The sequence below is a fragment of the Bufo bufo genome, chromosome 5, assembly GCF_905171765.1.
Source record: "Bufo bufo chromosome 5, aBufBuf1.1, whole genome shotgun sequence".
NCBI lineage: Eukaryota > Metazoa > Chordata > Amphibia > Anura > Bufonidae > Bufo > Bufo bufo.
In genome coordinates, this window is record NC_053393.1 from 241,452,115 (window position 1) to 241,478,898 (window position 26,784).

Consider the following 26,784-nt stretch of genomic DNA (forward strand, 5'->3'; position numbering starts at 1 on the left):
AAAAATTGACATTTATATTCCAGACTTCTTCTCACGCTTTAGGGCCCCTAAAATGCCAGGGCAGTATAAATACCCCACATGTGACCCCATTTCGGAAAGAAGACACCCCAAGGTATTCCGTGAGGGGCATATTGAGTCCATGAAAGATAGAAATTTTTGTCCCAAGTTAGCGGAAAGGGAGACTTTGTGAGAAAAAAAAAAAAAAATCAATTTCCGCTAACTTGTGCCCCTCATTGAATACCTTGGGGTGTCTTATTTCTAAAATGGGGTCACATGTGGGGTATTTATACTGCCCTGGCATTTTAGGGGCCCTAAAGCATGAGAAGAAGTCTGGGATCCAAATGTCTAAAAATGCCCTCCTAAAAGGAATTTGGGCCCCTTTGCGCATCTAGGCTGCAAATAAGTGTCACACATGTGGTATCGCCGTACTCAGGAGAAGTTGGGCAATGTGTTTTGGGGTGTTATTTTACATATACCCATGCTGGGTGAGATAAATATCTTGGTCAAATGCCAACTTTGTATAAAAAAATGGGAAAGGTTGTCTTTTGACGAGATATTTCTCTCACCCAGCATGGGTATATGTAAAATGAAACCCCAAAACACATTGCCCTACTTCTTCTGAGTACGGCGATACCAGATGTGTGACACTTTTTTGCAGCCTAGGTGGGCAAAGGGGCCCACATTCCAAAGAGCACCTTTAGGATTTCACAGGGCATTTTTTACAGATTTTGATTTCACGCATTAGGGCCCCTAAAATGCCAGGGCAGTATAACTACCCCACAAATGACCCCATTTTGGAAAGAAGACACCCCAAGGTATTCCGTGAGGGGCATGGCGAGTTCCTAGAATTTTTTATTTTTTGTCACAAGTTAGCGGGAAATGATGATTTTTAGTTTATTTATTTTTTTCTTACAAAGTCTCATATTCCACTAACTTGTGACAAAAAATAAAAACTTCCATGAACTCACTATGCCCATCACGAAATACCTTGGGGTTTCTTCTTTCCAAAATGGGGTCACTTGTGGGGTAGTTATACTGCCCTGGCATTTTAGGGGCCCAAATGCGTGCAAAGTAGTTTGAAATCAAAATCTGTTTATTAGCCCGAAAAAAAAACTTTAATTCCTCCTTAGTACCTTCCTTATCCTTTAACAACATTAACCAGTGGGAATTAAACTTAAACAAAATAGGAGCCTGTCTAGTCCTAAACTCCTCCTCCATAACCACTGCGCAGTGGTTAGAGAGAGCCATAGGAACATATTTTATTTTTATTATTATTTTTTCCAATAGTTTTTTATTTCCCAAAATCATATCAATCCTCAAGCAGGTTTGATGTGTTTTTTGAGTAGCAGGAGTAAGTTCTTTCCTCCAGATGCAGTAAGCGCCAGACATCAACCAAATCAAATTCAGTAGAGATGAGCGAATTTTTCAAAAATTCGAATCGCCGATTTGTCGAATTTTTGGGGAAAAATTTGGGTCAATCCGAATAAATTAATGATTAATTACATAAAAAAACGGCTATTTCCTGGCTGCAGAGAGCCTTAATAGTAGTGTAGAACACTGTGCCTTGCAGTAACGCGCATAGGGAGTCTGCTTTGGTAGTGAAATAATACTGTGAGTCCATATGACATGCAGATGACAGGCGTCGCTCTTAGAATCACTGCACACTTCAATTATTTGGGCAGTCATGGGTCCAAAACTGACCTCAACTCAAGTATGAACTCAGCCTTACAGGTCAATGTTAGCGCCAAAAAGAAGTGCACTCCTTTTACACCGTAGTCAGCTGATTCCACATAGATGTCTACAGAACCTGTTCTATTAAACACCTATACAAGTAGAGCCCCTCTGAAAGAGTGGAGAGGGTGTCAGCAGTAAGTTTGTGTTGACATCACTGATTAATTTGCCCTTCCTCTGATCCGTCAGAACAATAACCCACAAAAACGGATCCTGTCTGTGGAGCATACGCCTTCACTCGGTCAGCACAATGACAGAATCTGAAGTTGGCAGCAACAGGAGAAGGGCACCGAGTGGCACAATGACAGAGTCTGGAGGTGGCAGCAGTATGAGGAGGCCACTGAGTGGCAAAATGACAGAGTCTGGAGTTGGCAGCATCAGGAGAAGGCCACCGAGTGGCTCAATGACACAGTATGGAGTTGGAAGTAGTATGAGGAGGCCAACGAGTGGCACATTGAGAGAGTCTGAAGGTGGCGGCAGCAGCAGCATCAGGAGAAGGCCACGAGTGGCACAATGACAGAGTCTGGAGGTGGCGGCAGCATCAGGAAGCCACAGAGTGGCACAATGACAGAGTGTGGAGGTTGCAGCAGCATGAGGAGGCCACAGAGTAGCACAACCACGAGAGATTGTGAAGGTGGCATCAGCATGAGGAGGCCACACAGTGGCACGACGATGACAGATTGTGGATGTGGCAGCAGAATGAGGCCATAGAGTAGCACGACGACGAGAGATTGTGGAGGTGGTAGCAGCATGAGGAGGCTACTTCGGCTCTGCACGATTTCATAATACACGTTCTCCAGCACAAAAGGCTTGGCAAATTGATTGTCCGGGAATTTCCATCGAAGATTTGGATAATATATTGGCGAATTTAAGTTTACTTTCTTATAATTTTAATCAAGTTTTGGTGCCATTTAAAATAAAAATTTTAACAAATTCAATACAAAAAATTAAGTGTTGCCTAAGACAGGAGAGAATCCGCCAATCTTCTGGTTATTCGACGACGTGGTTGCGATGGAGAAAGCATTAAAAAAAACAATATATCTCCACCTGGATACGAATTCTGTCAAGATTGATGCAAGTGCAGTATCCGCTGCTCATCGAGCCAGATACTTTTGGGGGAACCAGCCTGGCATGAACAGGCCTCTAGTAGCTACAGACAATAAGAAGACAAAGCTTCAAGATTGCTTGGAGCCCGGAAGAGTAGCAAAGTTCATCAATATTCAAACCATAACTACCAACCCCTGATCTCTTTGTCGTCATGGATGGGAAAATGGACTTCCTCTGGTGCACGGAGATGGAGAGGGTCTTCGGATTCCCCCCGCACTATACGGAAGTCTCAGAAATGAACTACTGCTCCTAACAGAAGCTCCTGAGAAAGTCATGGAGTGTCCTGGTCATCCGGCATCTATTCGCCCTGCTGAAGGATTATTTTGAAAGTGTGTAGAAGCCACACAGGACCCCCACGCTGCAGATTTATCATGGAGACACCGGATTTTATAATATTAGTTATTATACAGTTGCAAGAAAAAGTATGTGAACCCTTTGGAATGATATGGATTTCTGCACAAATTGGTCAAAAAATGTGATCTGATTTTCATCTAAGTCACAACAATAGACAATCACAGTCTGCTTAAACTAATAACACACAAAGAATTAAATGTTACCATGTTTTTATTGAACACACCATGTAAACATTCACAGTGCAAGTGGAAAAAGTATGTTAACCCTTGGATTTAATAACTGGTTGAACCTCATTTGGCAGCAATAACTTCAACCAAACGTTTCCTGTAGTTGCAGATCAGACGTGCACAACGGTCAGGAGTAATTCTTGACCATTCCTCTTTACAGAACTGTTTCAGTTCAGCAATTTTCTAGTGATGTCTGGTGTGAATCGCTTTCTTGAGGTCATGCCACAGCATCTCAATCGGGTTGAGGTCAGGACTCTGACTGGGCCACTCCAGAAGGAGTATTTTCTTCTGTTTAAGCCATTCTGTTGTTGATTTACTTCTATGCTTTGGGTCGTTGTCCTGTTGCAACACCCATCTTCTGTTAAGCTTCAGCTGGTGGACAGATGGCCTTAAGTTCTCCTGCAAAATGTCTTGATAAACTTAGGAATTCATTTTTCCTTCGATGACAGCAATCCGTCCAGGCCCTGAGGCAGCAAAGCAGCCCCAAACCATGATGCCCCCACCACCAAACTTCACAGTTGGCATGAGGTTTTGATGTTGGTGTGCTGTGCCTCTTTTTCTCCATACATAGTGTTGTGTGTTTCTTCCAAACAACTCAACTTTGGTTTCATCTGTCCACAGAATATTTTGCCAGTACTGCTGTGGAACATCCAGGTACTCTTGTGCAAACTGTAAACGTGCAGCAATGGGGTTTTTTTGGACAGCAGTGGCTTCCTCTGTGGTATCCTCCCATGAAATCCATTCTTTAGTGTTTAACGTATCGTAGATTCGCTAACAGGGATGTTAGCATATGCCAGATACTTTTGTAAGTCTTTAGCTGATACTATAGGATTCTTCTTCACCTCATTGAGCAGTCTGTGCTGTGCTCTTGCAGTCATCTTTACAGGACGGAGCAACTTTCTTCATTTATAGTCAATTTGTCTTACCGTGGACTGATGAACAGCAAGGCTTTTGGAGATACTTTTATAACCCTTTCCAGCTTTATTCAAGTCAACAATTCTTAATCGTAGGTCTTCTGAGAGCTTTTTTCTGCGAGGCATCATTCACATCAGGCAATGCTTCTTGTGAAAAGCAAACCCAGTACTGGTGTGTGTTTTTTATAGGGCAGGGCAGCTGTAACCAACACCTCCAATCTCATCTCATTGATTGGACTCCAGTTGGCTGACACCTCACTCCAATAAGCTCTTGGAGATGTCATTAGTCTAGGGGTTCACATACTTTTCCCACCTGCACTGTGAATGTTTACATGGTGTGTTCAATAAAAACATGGTAACATTTAATTATTTGTGTGTTATTAGTTTAAGCAGACTGTGATTGTCTATTGTTGTGACTTAGATTAAGATCAGATCACATTTTATGACCAATTTGTGCAGAAATCCATATCATTCCAAAGGGTTCACATACTTTTTCTTGCAACTGTATAAAAAGAAAAATGAAGCCCCTTCGTCAACTGGCTCCCAAGTGCGATCAGCTACATCATCATCATCAAGTACTGTCTGTACAGTCGTGGCCAAAAGTTTTGAGAATGACACAAATATTAGTTTTCACAAAGTTTGCTGCTAAACTGCTTTTAGATCTTTGTTTCAGTTGTTTCTGTGATGTAGTGAAATATAATTACACACACTTCATACGTTTCAAAGGCTTTTATCGACAATTACATGACATTTATGCAAAGAGTCAGTATTTGCAGTGTTGGCCCTTCTTTTTCAGGACCTCTGCAATTCGACTGGGCATGTTCTCAATCAACTTCTGGGCCAATTCCTGACTGATAGCAACCCATTCTTTCATAATCACTTCTTGGAGTTTGTCAGAATTAGTGGGTTTTTGTTTGTCCACCCGCCTCTTGAGGATTGACCACAAGTTCTCAATGGGATTAAGATCTGGGGAGTTTCCAGGCCATGGACCCAAAATGTCAACATTTTGGTCCCCGAGCCACTTAGTTATCACTTTTGCCTTATGGCACGGTGCTCCATCGTGCTGGAAAATGCATTGTTCTTCACCAAACTGTTGTTGGATTGTTGGAAGAAGTTGCTGTTGGAGGGTGTTTTGGTACCATTCTTTATTCATGGCTGTGTTTTTGGGCAAAATTGTGAGTGAGCCCACTCCCTTGGATGAGAAGCAACCCCACACATGAATGGTCTCAGGATGCTTTACTGTTGGCATGACACAGGACTGATGGTAGCGCTCACCTTTTCTTCTCCGGACAAGCCTTTTTCCAGATGCCCCAAACAATCAGAAAGAGGCTTCATCGGAGAATATGACTTTGCCCCAGTCCTCAGCAGTCCATTCACCATACTTTCTGCAGAAGATCAATCTGTCCCTGATGTTTTTTTTTTTTGGAGAGAAGTGGCTTCTTTGCTGCCCTTCTTGACACCAGGCCATCTTCCAAAAGTCTTCGCCTCACTGTGCGTGCAGATGCGCTCACACCTGCCTGCTGCCATTCCTGAGCAAGCTCTGCACTGGTGGCACTCCGATCCCGCTGCTGAATCCTCTTTGGGAGACGATCCTGGCGCTTGCTGGACTTTCTTGGACGCCCTGAAGCCTTCTTAACAAGAATTGAACCTCTTTCCTTGAAGTTCTTGATGATCCTATAAATTGTTGATTGAGGTGCAATCTTAGTAGCCACAATATCCTTGCCTGTGAAGCCATTTTTATGCAACGCAATGATGGCTGCACGTGTTTCTTTGCAGGTCACCATGGTTAACAATGGAAGAACAATGATTTCAAGCATCACCCTCCTTTTAACATGTCAAGTCTTCCATTTTAACCCAATCAGCCTGACATAATGATCTCCAGTCTTGTGCTCGTCAACATTCTCACCTGAGTTAACAAGATTTAGAGAAAGTATAGGGATGGCACTCTAGTCATAGGTAATGCATGTAAAAGAGTATTTTATTAGTAATAACTGGCTGGTTTGTGCCGGCTATTGGCAAAAGGATAAAGTAATAAATAATAAATAATAATAAAAGTTGTCTAGATATGTGGTGTTAAACCTAGGTAAAAAATAGCGATCTCCTGGAAGTAAAAAATATAGACAATATAATATCAATGCACAATTTGTGGACTATATGACAACAATGCATAAAAAATGAAAAATAGATTGCTGGCATAGATCAATACGTGGCTAGTCTCTGTCAACCAATATGTGTATAGTTGGTGACAGATCCCAGGCACACAGTGAAGTGCGTATATATTTTTCTTTCTGTACTGAATTAGGCCACTAAACGCTTTTAACATATATAACTGCAGAAGTGAACTGAGAATATATTTTTCTTTTTGTAATGAAATAGGCCACTAAATGCTTTTGCCACAAATAACTGCAAAAGTGATGTGCGTATGTATTTTTCTTTTTGCACTAAAATAGGCCATTAAACGCTTTTGCCACAAATAACTGCAACAGTGAAGTCAGTATGTATTTTTATTTTTGTACTAATATAGGCCGTTTAAATCCGCCCATTCTTTTGCAGCTTCAGGAGACTGAGAAAAAAGAGACCTATCCTGATATTCTACCTGAAATTTAGCAGGAAAAAGCAGACTATACTTTATTCCAGCTAATCTCAAACTCCTTTGATATCTGTATATTTTTTTATACGCTCATCTGTGGCCACCGAGTAATCCGGTTATAAGTTTATTTTCTTTCCCTCGATCTGAAATTTATCAGAGGATCTGGAATCTTGCAAAATAGCGTCACGGTCTTTGGAAAGATTAAAAAAACGTAACCAAAATTGGTCTTGGATAAGACCCTGGTATTCTCTTTTTCAAAAGGAATCCTATGGGCTCTTTCTATCACAAATGACTAGAGAATTCCAGGTTTACAACTTTCCAAAAAACATTTCTTCATAAAATCAACACAATTAGTTCCCTCTATTCCCTCTGGTATTCCCACACATCTCATATTTTTTCTTCTAGTCCTATTTTCTAGGTCTATTAGTTATTTTCCATATCCATTTTTGTTTAAGAGAATCTACATCCTTCTCCAGATCATCCCTAATAAAACTCACGTCTGTTTGCACCGTCTCAATCAGGGTTGCCAATTTCCCCATTACGTTTTCTAGTCTAGTCACCGTATGAAAAATCTCCTTTACCATTTTGGTATCAACTTCTGTTATTACCTCATTCATTTCTGTTCCCTGTGAGTCATTTGATACCACATTTTCACCTAGCTGGGAATCAAGTTCCTCTGCTGACTCTTTACCAAATTCAGAGGGCCTTAGAGTGGGAGTTGAGGGAGTAAAATATTTATTTAATGCATTCTGTTTTAACCTAGTCTCCAACCCAGCTCCAGATCTCCTATTGTTACTGTGACCCTGTTGGTCCTCCCAATTTTTTGGCGGCATTTCTAATCCAAAATATATCCTAAATATTAAAAAAGGGAAAACCAGTACAGGGACAACACAATCACCTGCCCTCTTTTAGTAGTTTTTAAGAGACTAACACAATAGAACTCCCTCTTCCCTTCCTATCCATTAATATCTTAAAACACCAGTTCAATCTTCTTAAACAGTATCAACCCAAAAAAATAGGCCCAGTAATAAAAAATTTGAGGCTGAAATTTGACAGACCAGCAAATTAACAGAAAAGACAAAAAACTGTTACAAAAGTTTAAGAGGAAATTAGTATGAAAAGAAAAGAAGCATGATACATGGAACCATCTTAATATCAGTTAGCAACCATATTACCAAACCTGGACCCCCTCTCTCCTTCTTAGAATCCAATATTTTACAGCTCCCTCACAAGAGTCTCTCTTACAAGTAACACACTGGGCAAATTTGAACCTAGGGATTAGCTGGCAAGCATAAACAAGATTAGCAAACGATTGACCAAATTGAGTGATAGAAGATTGTCATGGACAAGAAATGAATACAAATTAATAAATCCAGATCAAATATCAAGATATCAGCCCCAATTCCACTCCCAACGACTATCTCCACTTCTTAGAGTCCAATATAGTGCAATTCAAGCACAAACAATCTTCTCAGACTGTCAGCTGTTGGAGCAGCTGTTGGAGTTACACAAAGAAGATGCCCAAAAGGAGAGAAGTATGGTGAGATACTCTCCCCAACTACCACAATAACTGAAGCTTCAAAGAACCGGAGGTAGTAAAATCTAAAATTTTATGTTTAATGGACATTAATAAAAAGATACAAACATAACAAATAGTGCTAAGTGTGTGCACACCACAATCGTGCCACAGACAAAAATTTCTGCCTTAGGGGCTCTCAATCAGCTAACACCCTTAGGCTAGGTTCTGGACGGGTCACCCCGGGGTCGGGCCAGAGAGAATTCTAGGCCTGACAGGGATTTCTAGGGACAGTAAGGTTTTACAGGACCCTGTCCGCACGAAAGATTGATCCCTGAACCACAAGACGACGTCCAGGTGAATCCCATCCACTGGTAAGATCGTTCCTTTCTATTGAGTGAAATATATACCTGATTTTGGGATTTCATGTGATTTGTTTATGTGGGTGTGACCGTGTTAGTCTTCTATGCTCGGTCCCCCATTGCAATATTTTTTTGTCTGTGGCACGATTGTGGTGTGCACACACTTAGCATTATTTGTTATGTTCGTATCTTTTTATTAATGTCCATTAAACGTTAAGTTTTAGATTTTAGTACCTCTTTCGAGCTGTTGGAGTAGGCAGACGGTTGAAGTTAGCAAATTTTTATCGCCCATAATCTTCTACGAGAGTTTAGTATAAATTTTTAAGAAGTTGGAGAATAAGGGTTAACTGTCCAACAGGTGAGCAGGGTTAGCAGGTAGTTGAGGTTGGCAAATGTTTATCATCCAGAATCTTCCATAAGGGGCTAGTATGAGTATTTTTAAAAACTGGAGATTGAAAGTCAGCTGTCCTTCAGGTGAGCAGGGTTAACAGGTGGTTAAGGTTAGCAGGTTTTTATTCAAATCACGGATAGGAAGTTAGCTTATAGAGGAGGCGCATACAATAAATACAGCATAATAATCCATACAGATGTAGCAGGGTTAGCACTCCAGCTCTTAACTAAAATTTCTTAACTCATTGCGTTATCTTGATACAAAAGCCATTGAAAAGCAATTGAAGGTGTTTGCTTAGATTAGATAACACAACTCAGAAATCTCAGAAAACAGGAGTGTCAACTCTACTCCATCCGTACGTCCCCCCTTTTTTTTATAGAGGTTTTCCACGAGTACTTCTTAGAGAGAAAAGTTAGTATACTTGTGGGGGAGGGGGCACCTGCTGTCAGTATTATACAGCCCGGTCCACAGCCTCCCCTTTATTCAAATAGTCATGGGGGAAAAACCCTCTAGCCTCCAAACAATACCTCCACTGAAGCATCCTCTCCTCCTCTTTCTAGTACAACGATACCTGCGCCATCAGCCCTCAAACTGACCCGCTCTCCCCAGCCTTTCTCACCGCCTCCACAATTTCAGATAAAAACGGCAACCGCTTCCTCCTCCAACCACCTCGAGCCAGTCAGGGTGAAACTGCATATGCCCCATCCGCAGACACCGGTCCCTAGCCACGTCTTATTCCCTGGAGCGCTTCACCACTTCACTGCACCCGACCTCCCGGCATCACGCACCATCTCCAGCGAGACCACATGGCCAACACACCGCTCCAAGTAGCGAGGGAGGGTGGAGGAGGAGCTAGCATCAGACGTCAGACGCACTCATACTGCTCATGCCACAATTCACTAAAGATTCTGATTCTGTAGAATGCCAATTTTTACAAATATTTTTGTTGCAATGCATTTCCATTCTATAGAATAGATTTTAAAGTTAGAAGTTAGGAAGGATAGTTTCCATTGTCTGTCAGTCATGGCACATGGACACATGTGGTCTTCTTAGACTACACTGTAGGGGAAAAGACTTTATTACATTTATGTAAAATAAAAAAATCTATCTATAGACAGTGTTGAAATGGGGTTTAGTGTTAAGCCTGAATATTCAAAAAGCTAATTTTTATCTCGAATATCGCAACTTCGAGAATTCTCGAATATTTAGAATATAGTGCTATATATTTGTTTTTCAAATATTCGTCTATTTTTCCATCTGAACACATAATTCCTCCCTGCTTCTTGCTTGTGGGCCAATGAGTCATTGGAACACAAGCAACTTAAGCAGGGAGGAATCCTGACTTCCGATGGAAAAAAATGACGAATATTCTAAAAAACAAATATATAGCACTATATTGAATATATATATATTTTTTTAAATTATTCATCATTTTTTCTATCTGAAGTGAACAGTGTTCAGTGTTCACTTCAGATGGAAAAAAATGACGAATATTCTAAAAAACTAATATATAGCACGATATTCAATATAGGGCTATATATTAGTTTTTTAGAATATTAGTCTTTTTTTTTCCATCTGAAGTCATGATTCCTCCCTACTTAAGTTGCTTGTGGGCCAATGACTCATTAGCCCACAAGCAAGAAGCAGGGAAGAATCATGTGTTCAAATTGGAAAAAATGACAAATATTCGAAAAACTAATATATAGCACAATAATCTATAGTGCTATATATTTGTTTTTGACCCACGCCTGTATTGATCGAGTAATATTTGCATATTACGCTATCATTACCATGCCGGTTTTCGAGTAAAAAAAAAAGAATATAGAATATAACGAATATTTGCAAATATTCGACGGATATTCTACAAAATATTCGAGAAATATTGCAAATTCGAATATTGCCCCTGCTGCTCATCACTACTGGGGTTCCTTGGGCCCACAAGAGGAAATTATTCTTGAGGCCCAATCTTTATATCATCAATAAAGTTTAATAGGTTTTGAATCAAAGAATTGGACCCTACTGGTAAATGATTGTCTCCAAAGGCAGCCAAATGTTTATTTTCTTCCATATCTTCAGGGCCCATTATGGTATAACAGCCAGGGCCCACCGGCCCTATCTATAGATATCTTTCTGTGCATTGACTATTTGTTTTACTTTGCAGGATTGACAAGCCAAAAGCCTTATCCCTGCTATTGCATACAGCAGACATAAGCCATCCAGCTAAAAACTGGGACCTCCATCATCGGTGGACCATGTCATTACTAGAAGAATTCTTCAGACAGGTATGATTATGAACATAAAAATTATGTTAAAAAAGCCAATGTTTTATAAATTAGGATATACTTTCAGTCAAAATGAAGTTCATTTTCTAGAGCAATGAGATACCATGACTTTAAGCAGTGCTTCTCAAACTGTGAGGTTGAACTTACTGTGGAGGTGCTACTTAATTTTTAGTAAAGCACAGCTGGGAACATACAGTAAGTGGCCTTAGTAGTTATATGCTGCAAAGACTGTGGTCTGGGTGCAACATTCTTCTTTTGTGCTTATTTTGTTCTATAAATTATGGATTATGAATAGAGATGAGCGGACACCTGGATGTTCGGGTTCGACGGGTCCGAACTTGACCCCGAACCCCATTAAAGTCAATGGGGACCCGAACTTTTGAGCACTAAAATGGCTCAAAAAATTTCATGGAAAGGGCTAGAGGGCTGCAAATGCTAGCAAAATGTGGTTATGAGCATGGCAAGTGCTCTGCAAACAAATGTGGATTGGGAAATTACTTTAAATAACATAAAATACATAAAAATAAAAAAATTATAATCTTGATCTAGGAGGACGAGGTCCATATGGAGTTGGAGGTTGAGAAGGTAGTGGATGCGGCGGTGTAGGTGGAAGCGGCCGTGGAGGAGGTAGCCTACACTGCTTTTTGGTTTTAAATTAATTTATATTTTTTTAAATTAGGGTACACCCCAAAACATTGGGAAATCTAACCTGTGATAACCCCCTCCAGTCGTGCTAAACACACGTTCAGACAATACACTGGCTGCAGGGCAGGCCAGCACCTCCAAGCCGTAAAGGGCAAGCTCAGGCCATGTGCCCAATTTGGAGACCCAGAAGTTGCAGGGGGCAGACCCATCAGTCAGTTTGTGTAGGCGTTTGCGCACATACTGCCCCACCATGTTGCACGTCCCCGTGATGTTCACGATCCAATTGGATATCTGCTCTATCAACTTTCGATGTTCTTTTCTGCGCCTACCATGTTGATCACGATTAGCGGCGAATCAGGGTCCCACGCCGGAGAGGGAGCCTGCGAAAGGGATAGCACATCCAAGGGAGATCAATGGATGAAATGTAATTGTGATTGAGTGGAAATGTGGGAGAAGCTATTAAAACGGAAGAATCGAAGGAAAGGAGGGGGCGCACGGCAATTACCCACTCCCGACTCGGGGAGGTAGTGACGATAAATAACAATACAGGACTCTTAAGATGCCCTGTTATTGGAATGAATAATTATATGGGAATGTCACTGGGGTAATTAGGATTTGGAAACGTTAGACAGGAGAGGCCCTACTGCCGCTTTGTTCACTCTAGATAACTTCTGCCGGATTGCACGTCCCAGTGACATCCACTATCCATTTGGATATCTTCTCTATCAACTTTCGATGTTCTTTTCTGAGTCTACCATGTTGATCACAGTTATCGGTGAATCAGGGTTACACGCCAGAGAGGGAGCGTGAGAAAGAGAGACCACATCCAAGGGAGGTTAATTGTTTGAAATTAGATATGATCGAGCGGAAAAGTGAAGCAAATTATTGAAGCGCAAATGTGGGACAAGTTGTTAAAATTTAAGCATTGAATGAAAGGAGGGGGCGCGCATCAATTAATGAAGAGTTTTTGAAATAAAATTTCCTGTCACCTATGCAGAGCAGGGGTTTGTATACGGCAAAATTAGTAAAATGTCACCTGACAATGTAACAGACGATTTATTGAAATTTATGTCCGTATCACCTATGCAGAGCAGGGGTTTAATCACGGCAAAAATTGTCAAATGTCACCCAAGAATGTAACAGACAAATTAGTGAAATGTGTTTACCTGTCTACTAGGTACAGCAGGGGTATATCACACAAAAAAATTGGTGAATTTCTCATGAATATGTAACAGACAAATTAGTGAAATGTTACCTGTCTACTAGGTTGAGCAGGGGTATATCACACCTAAAAATTGGTGAATTTTACCCGAATATGTAACAGACAAATTACAGTTTTTTTTTTACCTGTCTACTAGGTATAGCAGTGGTATATCACAACCAAAAATTTGTGAATTTCACCCGAAAATGTAACAGACAAATTTGTGAAATGTTTTTACCTGTCTACTAGGTATAGCAGTGGTATATCACACCCAAAAATTGGCGAATTTCACCTGAAAATGTAACAGACAAATTAGTGAAATGACATAAAATAAAATACGCACAAAAAGATAAACTTGATTTATATGGTGAAGGTCCATATGGAGTAGGAGTTTGAGTAGGCGGTGGACGCAGTGGTAGAAGTGGAAGCGGCGGTGGAGGAGGACGAGTTAGCCAACACTGGTTTTTGGTTTAAATGTAATTACATTTTTTTAATTAGGGTACACTCCAAAAGAGTGTGAAATATCCAAAATACAACAATGAGCAATTGCGCTGTATCATAACAATGGCTGGTTAAGGCTGGTATACAGTACATGTCTATTTTGCACAAGGTACGGACAAGTCCTGTGGGATCCATGCCTGGTTCATTTTAAGGAACGTGAGCTTGTCCACATTGGCTGTGGACAGGCGGCTGCGCTTGATTGAGATAACACCCCCTGCCGTGCTAAACACACGTTCAGACAATACACTGGCTGCAGGGCATGCCAGTATCTCCAAGGCATAAAGGGCAAGCTCAGGCCATGTACCCAATTTGGAGACCCAGAAGTTAAAAGGGACAGACCCGTCATTCAGTACGTGTAGGCGTGTGCACACATACTGCTCCACCATGTTGGTGAAATGCTGCCTCCTGTTAAGACGTTCCATATCAGCTGGTGGTGCTGGTTTTTGTGGCGTGCTGATTAAGCTTTTCCACATTTCGGCCATGCTAACCCTGCCTTCTGAGGTGCTGGTGGTGCCCCAGCTACGTTGGCGACCTCTTCCTCCTCCTCTTCCTTCACCTTGAGCTGCTGTCAGTTGGAAATGCCACCAGCAGCGCTTGTACTCGCGCGTCTTACGATCACGCTCCAGTGTCGGAATTAAGGAAGGTACGTTGTCCTTGTAATGGGGATCCAGCAGCGTGAGCACCCAGTAATCAGCACAAGTTAGAATGTAGGCAACTCGGCGGTCGTTGCAGAGACACTGCAGCATGTAGTAGCTCATGTGTGCCAGGCTGCCCAGAGGCAACGAAAAGCTGTCCTCTGTGGGAGGTGTATTGTCTGTGTCCTCTATATCCCCCCAGCCATGCACCAGTGATGGCCATGAGCTGGTTTGGGTGCCACCCTGCTGTGAACATGGTTCCTCCTCCTCCATCTCCTCCTCCTCATCCTCCACCTCGTCATCCTCCAGAACTGTGCCCTGGCTGGACAATTGTGTACCTGCCGTTTGTGGGTGCAGGAACCCACCCTCAGAGCCACTTGTGAATGACTGGCTGGAAACCCTATGAAATGATCCCTCTTCCTCCTCCTCCTCCTGTGCCACATCCTCTTTCATCATCGCCAGCATTTTTTTAAGGAGGCATAGAAGTGGGATAGTAACGCTGAGAATGGCGTTATCGGCACTGGCCATGTTGGTGGAGTACTCAAAACTGTGCAACAAGGAACACAGGTCTCGCATGGAGGCTCAGTCATTGGTGGCGAAGTGGTGCTGTTCCGCAGAGCGACTCACCGGTGCCTGCTGCAGCTGAAACTCCACTATCGCCTGCTGCTGCTCGCACAGTCTGGCCAGCATGTGTAAGGTGGAATTCCACCTTGTGGGCACGTTGCATATGAGCGGTGAGCGGGAAGGCTGAAGTTATGCTGCAGCGCTGACAGGCGAGCAGCAGCAGGGTGAGAACGCCGAAAGCGCGCACAGATGGCCCGCACTTTATGCAGCAGCTCTGACATATCGGGGTAATTTTTAAGGAACCTCTGAACCACCAAATTCAGCACATGCGCCAGGCAAGGGATGTGCGTCAAACTGGCTAGTCCCAGAGCTTCTACGAGATTTCGCCCATTATGGCACACCCCCAGGCCGTCACTGGCACCAACCACTCATCGGTCTGTTGTTCAAGGCCTGTCCACAGCTCCTGGGTCGCAATGTACTTAGACCCCTGGTACAAACACAAAATGACGGACATGTTGCCAGCATCACAGAGGGATGTCAGAATGCAGCATTTCCAGGCCTTGCTGCGAGAGATGCTGCATTCTGCTGTTGCGGGCACTGGCAGAGGAATTTCCACCCACAGCAAAACAGGGGCGGGTACCAATCCTACCGCGCCTGCAAAAAGAGGGCGGTTTGAAGATGTGTTGGTCACTTCGGATATGAGATCATTCTTGCAGCCAACCTATCGACAGCCGCCCTCCAGAATCAGCCTCAGGGAATGCCTAGACCGACAGGTGTCCGACTACATCGGGTTATAGGCCAATGTAGACGCTCTGAGAAGTGAGGAACCCCTGGGTGTGCAGGCTATATATCGCGATAAATACCCGTTTAAAAGAAAAAAACACAAGTAGACGTTATACTGTATGGGGGGCCACAAGGAGACGTTATACTGTATGGGGGGGCCACAAGGAGATGTTATACTGTATGGGGGCCACAAGGAGACGTTATACTGTATGAGGGGCCACAAGAGACGTTATACTGTATGGGGGGGCTACAAGGAGACGTTATACTGTATGGGGGGCCACAAGGAGACGTTATATTGTATGGGGGCCACAAGGATACGAGACGTTATACTGTATGGGGGGCCACAAGGAGAAGTTATAATGTATGGGGGGCCACAAGGAGACGTTATAATGGACTATGGGGCAGCAGCAACAAGGAGGCGTTCTACTGTATGGGGGCCACAAGGAGACGTTACACTGTATGGGGGCCACAAGGAGACGTTATACTGTATGGGGGCTACAAGGAGACGTTATACTGTATGGGGGCCACAAGGAGACGTTATACTGTATGGGGGCCACAAGGAGACGTTATACTGTATGGGGGGCCACAAGGAGACGTTATAATGGATTATGGGGCAGCAGCCACAAGGAGATGTTCTACTGTATGGGGGCCACAAGGAGATGTTATACTGTATGGGGGCCACAAGGAGACGTTATACTGTATGGGGGCCAAAAGGAGACGTTATACTGTATGGGGGCCATAAGGAGACATGATGATGAGAGCAGCAGCCACAAGGAGACATTACAGTATTGGTGGCAGCAGCATAGCCGCAAGGAGACATTACAGTATTGGGGGCAGCAGCGTAGCCGCAAGGAGACATTACAGTATGGGGGCAGCTGGCAGCAACCACAAAAGGAGACATTACATACAGTATGGGCTTGGGTCTTATGGCCACCTGTGTGACTGTGACTTGTCACCTGCCTGCCATGCTGCCACCACCATTTCTTCTTGTTGGTCATGCTCATCATGTCATGGGGGAGGTACTGGAGGGACTTATGATGGCTCACTGCGGAGCATGCAGCTAGTGGCAGGCATGAAGGACTGAGTGGGCCAAGACATATAACTGGGGTAATGATAATCTGATAAAGATAGGCAGAGTGGACAGTGACATTACACTTTTTAATAGCTGCCTGTCCTGCAGCTGTGATATATAGGGTCTCTTCTCTCCGCAGGGGGTCGGGGTCGGTCGGAGTCGGACGGAGTGTGGGTTCTTCTGAGTTCTTCTCTGACTGACTTTCCCGCCACTCGCTGCTGTAGTATGTACTGCGCTGCTCAACTCAGCCTGGGGGCGTCACCTGATTCCGACGTTAGACGTCGGTCGGTGGGCGGAGACAGCACATTCGGAGCAAGCAGGAGGAGCCGCTGCTGGAAGAAATTGGTAGATAATGATGGGGAGGGCAGCCGCAGACTCAGTTTTTAAAGGCGATGACGTCACGAAATATACCGCGGTATTTAGGAAACAGCGATATCGCCATATCGCCGTTTTTTTAATACCGCGGTATATCGTGATACCAGTATATCGCCCAACCCTTATCGTGACCCATAAGCGCACTCGCCTAGCTCACGACAGTGTGGACTACCTCACATTTTTTTTAAATGAATGAATGAAGTATGGATCTCGGAGGAATTCAACACCTGTGATGACCACGTGTAATTGAATTTCCTCATGCCAGCCCACACATATCTGCCACCACCCAGAACAAAGAATGGTCCTTGTCTTATGTATATACAGCGGCATAAAAGGCCTTTTATGTTAGGTGAATGCCTAATTTTTGTGGCCTGTACTGTTACGTCATCCAGTGTACTGGCCAATATCCCGCCCGCGCATGCGCACTGCATGGAATGATGCTGCTGCTCACAATGGTCATCACAGTGCGCATGCGCCGGCGGGATATTGGCCAGTACACTGGATGACGTAAGAGGCTTACAGGGCGGGCCAAGCAACAGGCTGGGGAGGGGTTATGTGAGAAGAAGGAAGTGCGGCCTGGGCACTTACAGCTCGAACGCCGCCCCTGGGCACTTGCGAGCCCTCATTTACATATAAATAAAACTCAGTTTTTGCCCCTGGTGAACATCCAAACAAAAAGACAAAGGTACCATTTGACTGATCTATAGTTATGCTACAGTGCTATGTAAGTGGTCTATAAGGGAAAATTGTGGTGACAGACTCCCTTTAAATTTTTTATCTCTAGCCACATAATCACACCCCTGTCTCACCCCTCTGCCTCTCATTATGGTTGTGTATGAACCGGATTCACCATAAGGACCTTCTAATGTCACAGGGTCATGTGACTGTTCTCCCACCCAGTACTGTGCCCCTCACCCCATACTGTGCCCCCTTATAACCATGCATTGTGCCCTCTTACCACACCCTGTGCAGTGCCCCTAGTCATTCCCTATACTGTGCCCTCTTATCCCCTTTTATTACAGTATGGCGGTGTTATCCGGTCACTGTACAGAGGTGTTATCCGGTCAATGTATGGCGGTGGTATCCAATTTCTGGATGTCCATAATTGTATCCCTTGCCCTGCCCTGCCCACACCATCCTTTTTTAGACCTGGCATGAGCGGGAAAAATATGCAGATTGGGGTGCTAAAGACCTTTACACCATAATCTGTTTCAGAAATACGCCTAACATAGATGCATTTCTATATACTAAATGACCACCTAATTGTATTATTAGTCGGGGGTAGGGCTAATATTTTTATATTATATAGATTGTAGTATATTATACTGTGCCCTGTATTTCCCAGTAGAAAATGATCCTTGGGAAACACAGTCCTCATCCCTGACCACCAGGACCTGGTAGCGCTCTGTCAGTACATGGCGGCCTCCCCTCTCCGCCGCACTTCTCCGCTGTGTACTGGTGCTGGGTTCACATCCTATTTTTCCATCTATTTAATGCATATCAAAAATGTATGCGTTAACAGATGCCTCAGACTGATGCCCTACAGTGGTGTCCATTCACCATACAGTTCCATGGTAGAAAAAGAATTTACGTTAACGTATACATTTTTTTAATGGACTCTGCAGGATACAAAAACGTGGAGTGCTGTACATCTGTATACATCAAACCGATAGGAAATAACATTTTTCTAGGCTCCAGCAGGGCACATTTTTGAGAGTGTTCCTTTAAGACGCATAAAAATGGCCCCTGATTAAAATACATATTTTTTGCGGGAATTTTTGCCAATGATCTACCTCTGGTATATCACTGTCCATGTTGAGGGACTATTTGCGTACTTCTATTAAGTGTTTGCTGGCTGCAAATATGAATTTTTGCAAATGACCCCCCTCTGGTATATCACTGTCCATGTTGTGGGGCTTTTTGCATACTTCTATTAAGTGTTTGCTGGCTGCAAATATGACCTATTTTGTTCAAGGTGATATATGGCAGGCCTCAATCAGTTGTTAGTTGAAGCATGTACTGTATATGATAACCCGCAATCTGTATTTTGTGGACGCAGGTATATGGAAAACCTCTATTACTATTTTGTTTAAGCTGATATATGGAAGGCCTTAATCAGTTGTTAGTTGAAGCTCGTATATCACCCTCAAGCAGTAATTTTGTGGACGCAGGTATATGGAAAACGTCTATCGCTATTTTGTGGAAGCTGATATATGGCAGGCCTCAATCAGTTGTTAGTTGAAGCTGGTATGTCACACTCAATCACTATTTTTTGGAACCTGATAGATCGCATCCCTTAATCAGTATTTTCTGGAAGCATATATATGCACTATAATATACTTTCTATGTTAGAAAGTATTTTATAAGTATATCACACCCCTCTGTGTATCACACCTATCTATAGCACAACATTACCAGTCCTTAAAAGGACTTTTGTGGCCCTATTAGCTAGCATTTGCTGTCCCTATGTTCCTAACAGCCTGTCCCTGCGCAAAATGCCACCTCTCCCTACACTGGCAAAACACATAATGTAAAATGGCTGCCAGATCGGGTTCTGTTATAGGGTTGGAGGTGTGTCCATGTGCTGAAATGTCTCAATTGGCTGTCCTGTCCCAACTGATGGATGTGTCATGGGTTAAAGTTCTGCGCAATGCAAAAGAATATGGTGCTTGGACATCGCCATATGTTTGCATGTTCAGCGGATCGCGAATGCGCAGAGTTTGCCATGAACCGACCGCAAGGCCATCACTAGTGGAGAGGACTAGCAAAATTGTGCAATACCAGAAGGTACTTGTGGAAAAATTGCTCCAAAAATTTCCAGGTGACAACGCTGGCGGCAGAGTATGTAATTCCTTGGGCAACCGAGGAGGGGAGACTAGGGGAACACACAGCAGTTCCAACAGACGCATGGCAACACTCTCCAAGGTCTGGGACAGTTTCATGACACTCAGCCAGCACCCTCACCCTGATGCGTAGCCTACTGTCACAAGGAGGGAAAAGTTTTGGAAGATGGTGAAAGAGTACAAAGCAGACCGTATCAGCGTCCTAAATGATCCCTCTGTGCCTTACAACTATTGGGTGTCCAAGCTGGACACGTGGCACGAACTGGCACTCTACGCCTTGGAGGTGCTGGCCTGCCCTGCCGCCAGCATTTTGTCAGAGCGGGTATTTAGTGCTGCTTGGGGCATAATAACCGATAACCGCATCCGCCTGTCAACTGAAAATGCTGACAGGTTGACTCTTATCAATATGAACAAGGCCTGGATTGCCCCTAACCTCTACTCCACCAGAGGAAAGCGGCTGAACATAAAGGCACTTTAAATGTGGCTTTTATGGTGTATTGAATACACTGTAGTCCCATGCACCCCTTCCACCACAAAAAAGGGTATATGGTTCAATCTTCCTTTTCTTGTCCTTCTCCTCCTCTTCCATCATATCAACATGCTTATTAGGCTGCCCTCGCTCCTAATGTTTTAGAGGGTCAACTCAGCAGCAGGCACTCGCCCCTAATGTTTTAGAGGGTCAGCTCAGCAGCAGGCACTCGCCACTAATGTTTTTGAGGGTCAAATCAGAAGCAGGCCCTCACCCCTAATGTTTTAGAGGGTCACCAGCAGGCCCTCGCCCCTAATGTTTTATAGGGTCAGCTCAGCAGCAGGCCCTCGCCACTAATGTTTTTGAGGGTCAGCTCAGCAGCAGGCCCTCACCCCTAATGTTTTAGATGGTCACCAGTAGGCCCTTGCTGCTAGTTTTTGAGGGTCACCAGCAGGCCATCAATCATAATTTTTCAAGGGTGTGTATGATGCCCTCCTTTATGTGTAATAAAGGGTGTATTAGAGTGCCGGTTCCTTGTAATTTTTGGCAGCCCTTTCACTTAGTGCATAGGCTTTATGAGTGTAGGAGTCCCACTACCTGAACAATTGTACCACAATGTGAATGAGGCCCTCCTTTATGTGATTTACAGGTTGCATCGAAGTGACTCTTCCTTGTAATTTTGGCAGCACTTCCACTTTATATACAAGTAAATATACAGGAAAGAATGTTTCCTAACAATTTTTCCTCTAAAATCGATTTTATCTTAGTTTATTGCGTATTATTGTCAGTCTGTAAAAGTGGCGTACTACTCGGACAACATCGTTCCCAACAGCGACCTGGGAGTCCAAGATGCATCCAGACATCCTCCCCATGCTGTTCCCGAACCATTTCAGTGGTGTTTCCATCAATTTCTGACCTTTTCCTGTGAAGCAGACACCCTCCCCTCTTCAGAGCAGGGGGTGCCTGGTTTAATGCCAGGGTTCTCCCATTGACTTTAATTGTGCTCTGGTGCTCTGTAGAGCACCCGAGCATCCCAAAGTGTTCTACTCAAGCACCAGAGCACCCGAGCACTTTGGTGCTCAATCAACACTAGTCTCTTCCCATCATCAGCTAACTATATAATGATTTTTCTATTTAATCTGTCAATCTTTCCTTTAATATCTTCAAGGTTTAAATTCTTTAAAAATTCACTTTCAAAGTTCTACATATCTACTCATTATATACCTACCATACAATTAGGCTCCATTAACACTTCTGCAATTCTGATTTTGCGGAATGGAATTGCGGACCCATTCATTTCTATGGGCCCACACGAATTGCTGCCCGGATCCGGAAATGCAGATTCGCACTTCCGGGTCCGCAATTCCATTCCCCCAAAAAATAGATCATGTCCTATTCTTGTCTGCAATTGCGGACAACATTAGGCATATTCTATTATATTGCCAGCGATGTGCGGTCCGCAAAATGCGGAACGCACATTGCCAGTGTCCGTGTTTTGTGCAAAACACATACGGATGTGTGAATTGACCCTTAGATTGAATATATATATTTTTTTATAAAGTGAGTGTGGCTAATAGGAGTGATACAAACTCTTCTGGCACCCAAAGAAAGTTGGCAAATAGCATACTCTTCCTTTACCAATGGATTTTGCAAACAGTATCACAGCTGTTGGCGACTTTCGGGCCAAGAATGAGGTTAGTAGACAGAAAAGATAAATGGTCCACACTTCTTTGTAAGTGCCACTACATGTAAAGTGATGCCCAAACAACCCATTTGGATCTATTGATTAGAATAAATCTGAGGAGTTCTGGAAATCATGGCTTTCCTACACACACCTGGTCATTGTCCCAGCTCTAATAGTTAAGCAGCCACTATATATTGGCTTGTACTAGGCCGATTCCAGGTTTGTGTTGGTCTGTGGACAATAGAATTTTGTGGGCCGTCACCCTTTAAATTGCACTGTGCTTTGTACCACTCATAGTCCAACTGTCCTACTCTTGTGTTTGCTACTCTCATGTACCTGTGGTATTGTGCTGTCCCCATACTTCTATTTATGTGCTCTCTTGTTGGTTGCCCCTTTGTGCCTAAACTTTGAACTTTTGAATGTTGCCAATTCTGCCAAAGAAAGAGATGGCTGTGTTGGAGATGTCCCGGTACGAAGCAGTGCATAGGGTTGCCATGACACAGAGGGGTGGAGGTGGAATCCTTGATGTTCATTTTTCCTATGCTGCTTAGTGCCACTCTGCAGACTGACCTCCCCTCCTGTCAGTGTTGATTATGAAGCATAATCTATATCATGTTATAACAGCCAGCAAGAAGCTGAGCTGTTGTAACATTGCAGGAGAGAAATGGAAATAAAGAATCTCTTTGGTAATGCCAGTGCTGCAACATACATACAAATTATAGAGCCCTGGCTGTATTCAAATGCAGCCAGCCAGCTCTAAAGAAGGTCTCTGATCCCCCTCGTTACTTGATATCCATTTTGATGCTACAGTTGTAAGCATGGTAATGCAGTGAGCTTTTCTACTGCCTGTGTGTTGGCAAGTAATTCTGTGACATTGCTTAAGGGGCTACTAAAAGAGCTAGCCGCAACATCACAGAATTACAGGTGATGCACAGAGAGGGGGAGCGCAAGTGAAGGTATACAAAAATCAGATTCATCTTTTGTTAAACTATGCTTTTAGTATTGTGCCTTCAATAATTATATTGTCTTCAACTAACCACTGGAGTATCTTAACTTCAGTATGAAGCTTGAACACAATTATGCTATCTTTGATTTTCATTGTGTTATGAATATCATGTGTAATATGTTCAAGGAAAAGTCCCTCCGTGGGTATTCTATTATTATTTATTGAAATGGAAATGGTCCTTTGGGTTATGTTCTTGCATGTAGAAAATTTCTCATTTTGTGAGGAATAATAAACCCAGAGTTGCCTAAACTTGTAGATGTTATGGATCTATTTTACCAGGTCCCTAGGGCATTTTGTGAGAACATTGGTACATTGATAGGTACATTGGTGCAGGAAGCGAAATTTGCCTTCTTACAGAGAATGATGACATGTAAAGCTATCCATGCAGAAGAAAACAAGGTGTTAATAGACTGGTAACCTTCAAGGTCAAGTAGCTGAAATAACAAACATGAGTTACGGTACATCGTATTTAATACAACTTTACTTTTCTCTACACTCATGGAGATATCAATTCAGCTCATGGGATTCCCACTCCACAACTTGACCGAATTTTTTTTACGAAGCCTACACTGTGTGGATGTTGCTATTTGCTATATAATAAAGATGGAAGCCACATAAAAACGTAATTCCCTCTGTGCACGGTGCAATAGATCAGTGCTGCTGTGATATGACATTATATAAATGGAAATATCTATTCACTGTTTGTTATAATGTTATAATCCCCTTACACAAAGATATTTATGTACTTTTTGGCATTTTTCTGTATCACTAGGTCATCTAGGACTAGCACTAATTTTTCACTACCAGGTCATATAGGACTGGCTACAGTAAAAAAAAACAATAAGAGGGTAGTTGCTATATGTAGCACTAGGGATGAACATCTCCCAGTACATATATATACACATCATTCCCTGCATAAGTAGGGGATAATCTCAGGAAGCGCCAGTATGTTACCATAGACTGGACCCAGTATGTTATGTTAATAAGAACTGCCCAAAGTATACATTACCAGGTCAGTATGTACTGCTTATACTATTTCTAGAGAAACTGGTACTACAGACTTTATACATATATGCACACATACTGTAGATCACCAGGCTATATAAATGCATTAATATAACAATAAATACATAGTTACAAGAAAAGTAAGTGAACCCTTTGGAATTACCTGGATTTCTGTATTGATTACCAGTAAAATAAGGCATGACTGTTATCTGCGTCTCAATTATAGACAAATAAAATCATCCAATGAAACTAATAACACAAATAGTTGTGCCATTTACTGTATGTGAAAACATCCACAGTGAGGAAAGAAATAATAACTGAACCTATGCTGTAATGACTTCTCCAAGAACTAATAGCCAAAATATGTTCAGAATATGGCACACAACGCCTGGTTACTGATAACTCTGCACTTCTCAAGAAAGATTGCTTAATATGAAAATATCCCAATTTTGCAACGGCTACCACTGTTTTAAATTGTGCGCTGTTCTGAGTAGCATGATAAAGCATGTGCAGCCCTCGTGGGATGCTATCATCCCCTTGTCCAGTGTATCCACGCTATATGTGCTGCCCAGTCATTACTCATTTAGCAGCAATGTTCCCAGTGGTTTTCCTAAGCTTCTTAGCAATCTCAAATTTTGTAAAAATGTATAGTCCAGCGTATTGGTGATGCCCTTTCTTGAAAATAAAAGTGATGCTGTTTTTTGAGATCATAAATGACATTATCCTGTGGGTATATATCAGAAAGTAGGGGCAGGGAGAGGGCTGTGAGAGCTCTTCACTTATTAGCTAATTTACACGCAAATGACATTTCATCATTGTTCATTCCATACTCGTACATAATATAAATGAACCTGACGCCTGCTGATATAAGTAAGCTACTGTATGCGGCTCAGAGCAGAGCGGGATCCAGATTTTGATCGCTTTATTATACACTTTCTTTACTGACTTGATATCACACTGAGAATTCCCAGGGCCGATCAGCAGTGGTTTTGTTGTGCAGAAGCTAATCCACCTGCCTGATAAAGACACAGTACAGAGAGTTGCATGGCATCATTTCCATTTCAATAGCTCTTCTACATGCATCTCAGGTAACTGCTGATATATGTAGAATGTCACTTATCTGTGCATTCACGTACTAATTGTTGATGTTCAGAAATATACAGTACCACTCACTAGAAATTATTTGCAGGGTGACAAAGAAGCAGAACTTGGCCTTCCCTTTTCTCCACTGTGTGATCGCAATTCAACAATGGTTGCCCAATCCCAAATAGGTATGTTTTTTGTAATATACAAAGACTTGTATAATTCTATATGCAGATTTTTATTTATTTTTTTGCTGTATGTGACTTTGGATCAAGAGTTCATCATTAGCACCCTAATAACTAGTAACATAGTTCTGCAATGTTTTTCACTATGATAGATAGATAGATAGACAGACAGACACAGAGACATTCAGCAGCTTGTTTTATGTCTAAGTTATTCAATTCATACATGATCTACTTTACCTTCTTGAAAAGTCTAGACAATTCTCTCTTCTCCTGCTCAAGAACCATGGCTGAAGGCCACTAATTATTAATGAGAGCTGGGAGACCAAAGAAAAACATTACTCTTCATCATCCTGTACCTTAGACATGCTAAAAACATGATAAAGCTTTTGTAAGTGACTGGTACATCACAGGTCTTCCAAGTGCAATTATTTATTACAAGAGAGGGCCTTTTGTCTTCACCTTCAGGCCTTCTTTCCTGTGATCTTTGAAGCACAGCAAGTGTTACTTTCTACCTTTTTACACAAGGGCAATGCTATTACACAAAGCATTCTCCTCTTTGGTCACAGTCTATAATGAACTATTGTTGTGATACAAAAATGTGACTCTTCATTAATTAAAAACTCCACTGGCTTCCTTTAAGGCTACTTTCACACTTGCGGCAGAGAGATCCGGCAAGCAGTTCCGTCGCCGGAACTGCCTGCCGGATCATGCAAAATGTATGCTAACTGATGGCATTAGTAAGACGGATCCTGATCAGTCTTAAAAATGCCTGATCAGTCGAAAAAATGCATTGAAATGCCGGATCCGTCTTTCCGGTGTCATCCGGCAAAAACGGATCCGGCATTTATTTTTTCACCTTTTTTTCAGTCTGCGCATGCGCATACCGGAAGGACAGATCCGGCATTCCGGTATTCTGAATGCTGGATCCGGCACTAATACATTCCTATGGGAAAAAATGCCGGATCCGGCATTCAGGCAAGTCTTCAGTTTTTTTAGCCGGAGATAAAACCGTAGCATGCTACGGTTTTCTCTTTTGCCTGATCAGTCAAAACGACTGAACTGAAGACATCCTGATGCAAACTGAACGGATTACTCTCCATTCAGAATGCATGGGGACATACCTGATCAGTTCTTTTCCGGTATAGAGCCCCTGTGACGGAACTCTATGCCGGAAAAGAAAAAAACGCAAGTGTGAAAGTAGCCTAAAACTATATAAAGTTATCAGACTCCATTTGTGCTATTATCATAACATGTAAAGA

The 26,784-nt window shown here is 42.7% G+C and overlaps 1 protein-coding gene across 2 annotated transcripts in view; it reads left to right on the plus strand.

Annotated features, from left to right (window-relative positions):
- LOC121002879 (calcium/calmodulin-dependent 3',5'-cyclic nucleotide phosphodiesterase 1C-like) overlaps positions 1 to 26,784 on the plus strand; it is a 786,737-nt gene that overhangs the window by 675,907 nt on the left and 84,046 nt on the right. For both annotated transcript variants that reach the window (XM_040434515.1, XM_040434516.1), the window contains exons 11-12: positions 11,354 to 11,474; positions 25,447 to 25,528. In XM_040434515.1, coding sequence (XP_040290449.1) covers positions 11,354 to 11,474; positions 25,447 to 25,528 — 203 coding nt within the window. The remainder of the gene's footprint in view (positions 1 to 11,353; positions 11,475 to 25,446; positions 25,529 to 26,784) is intronic.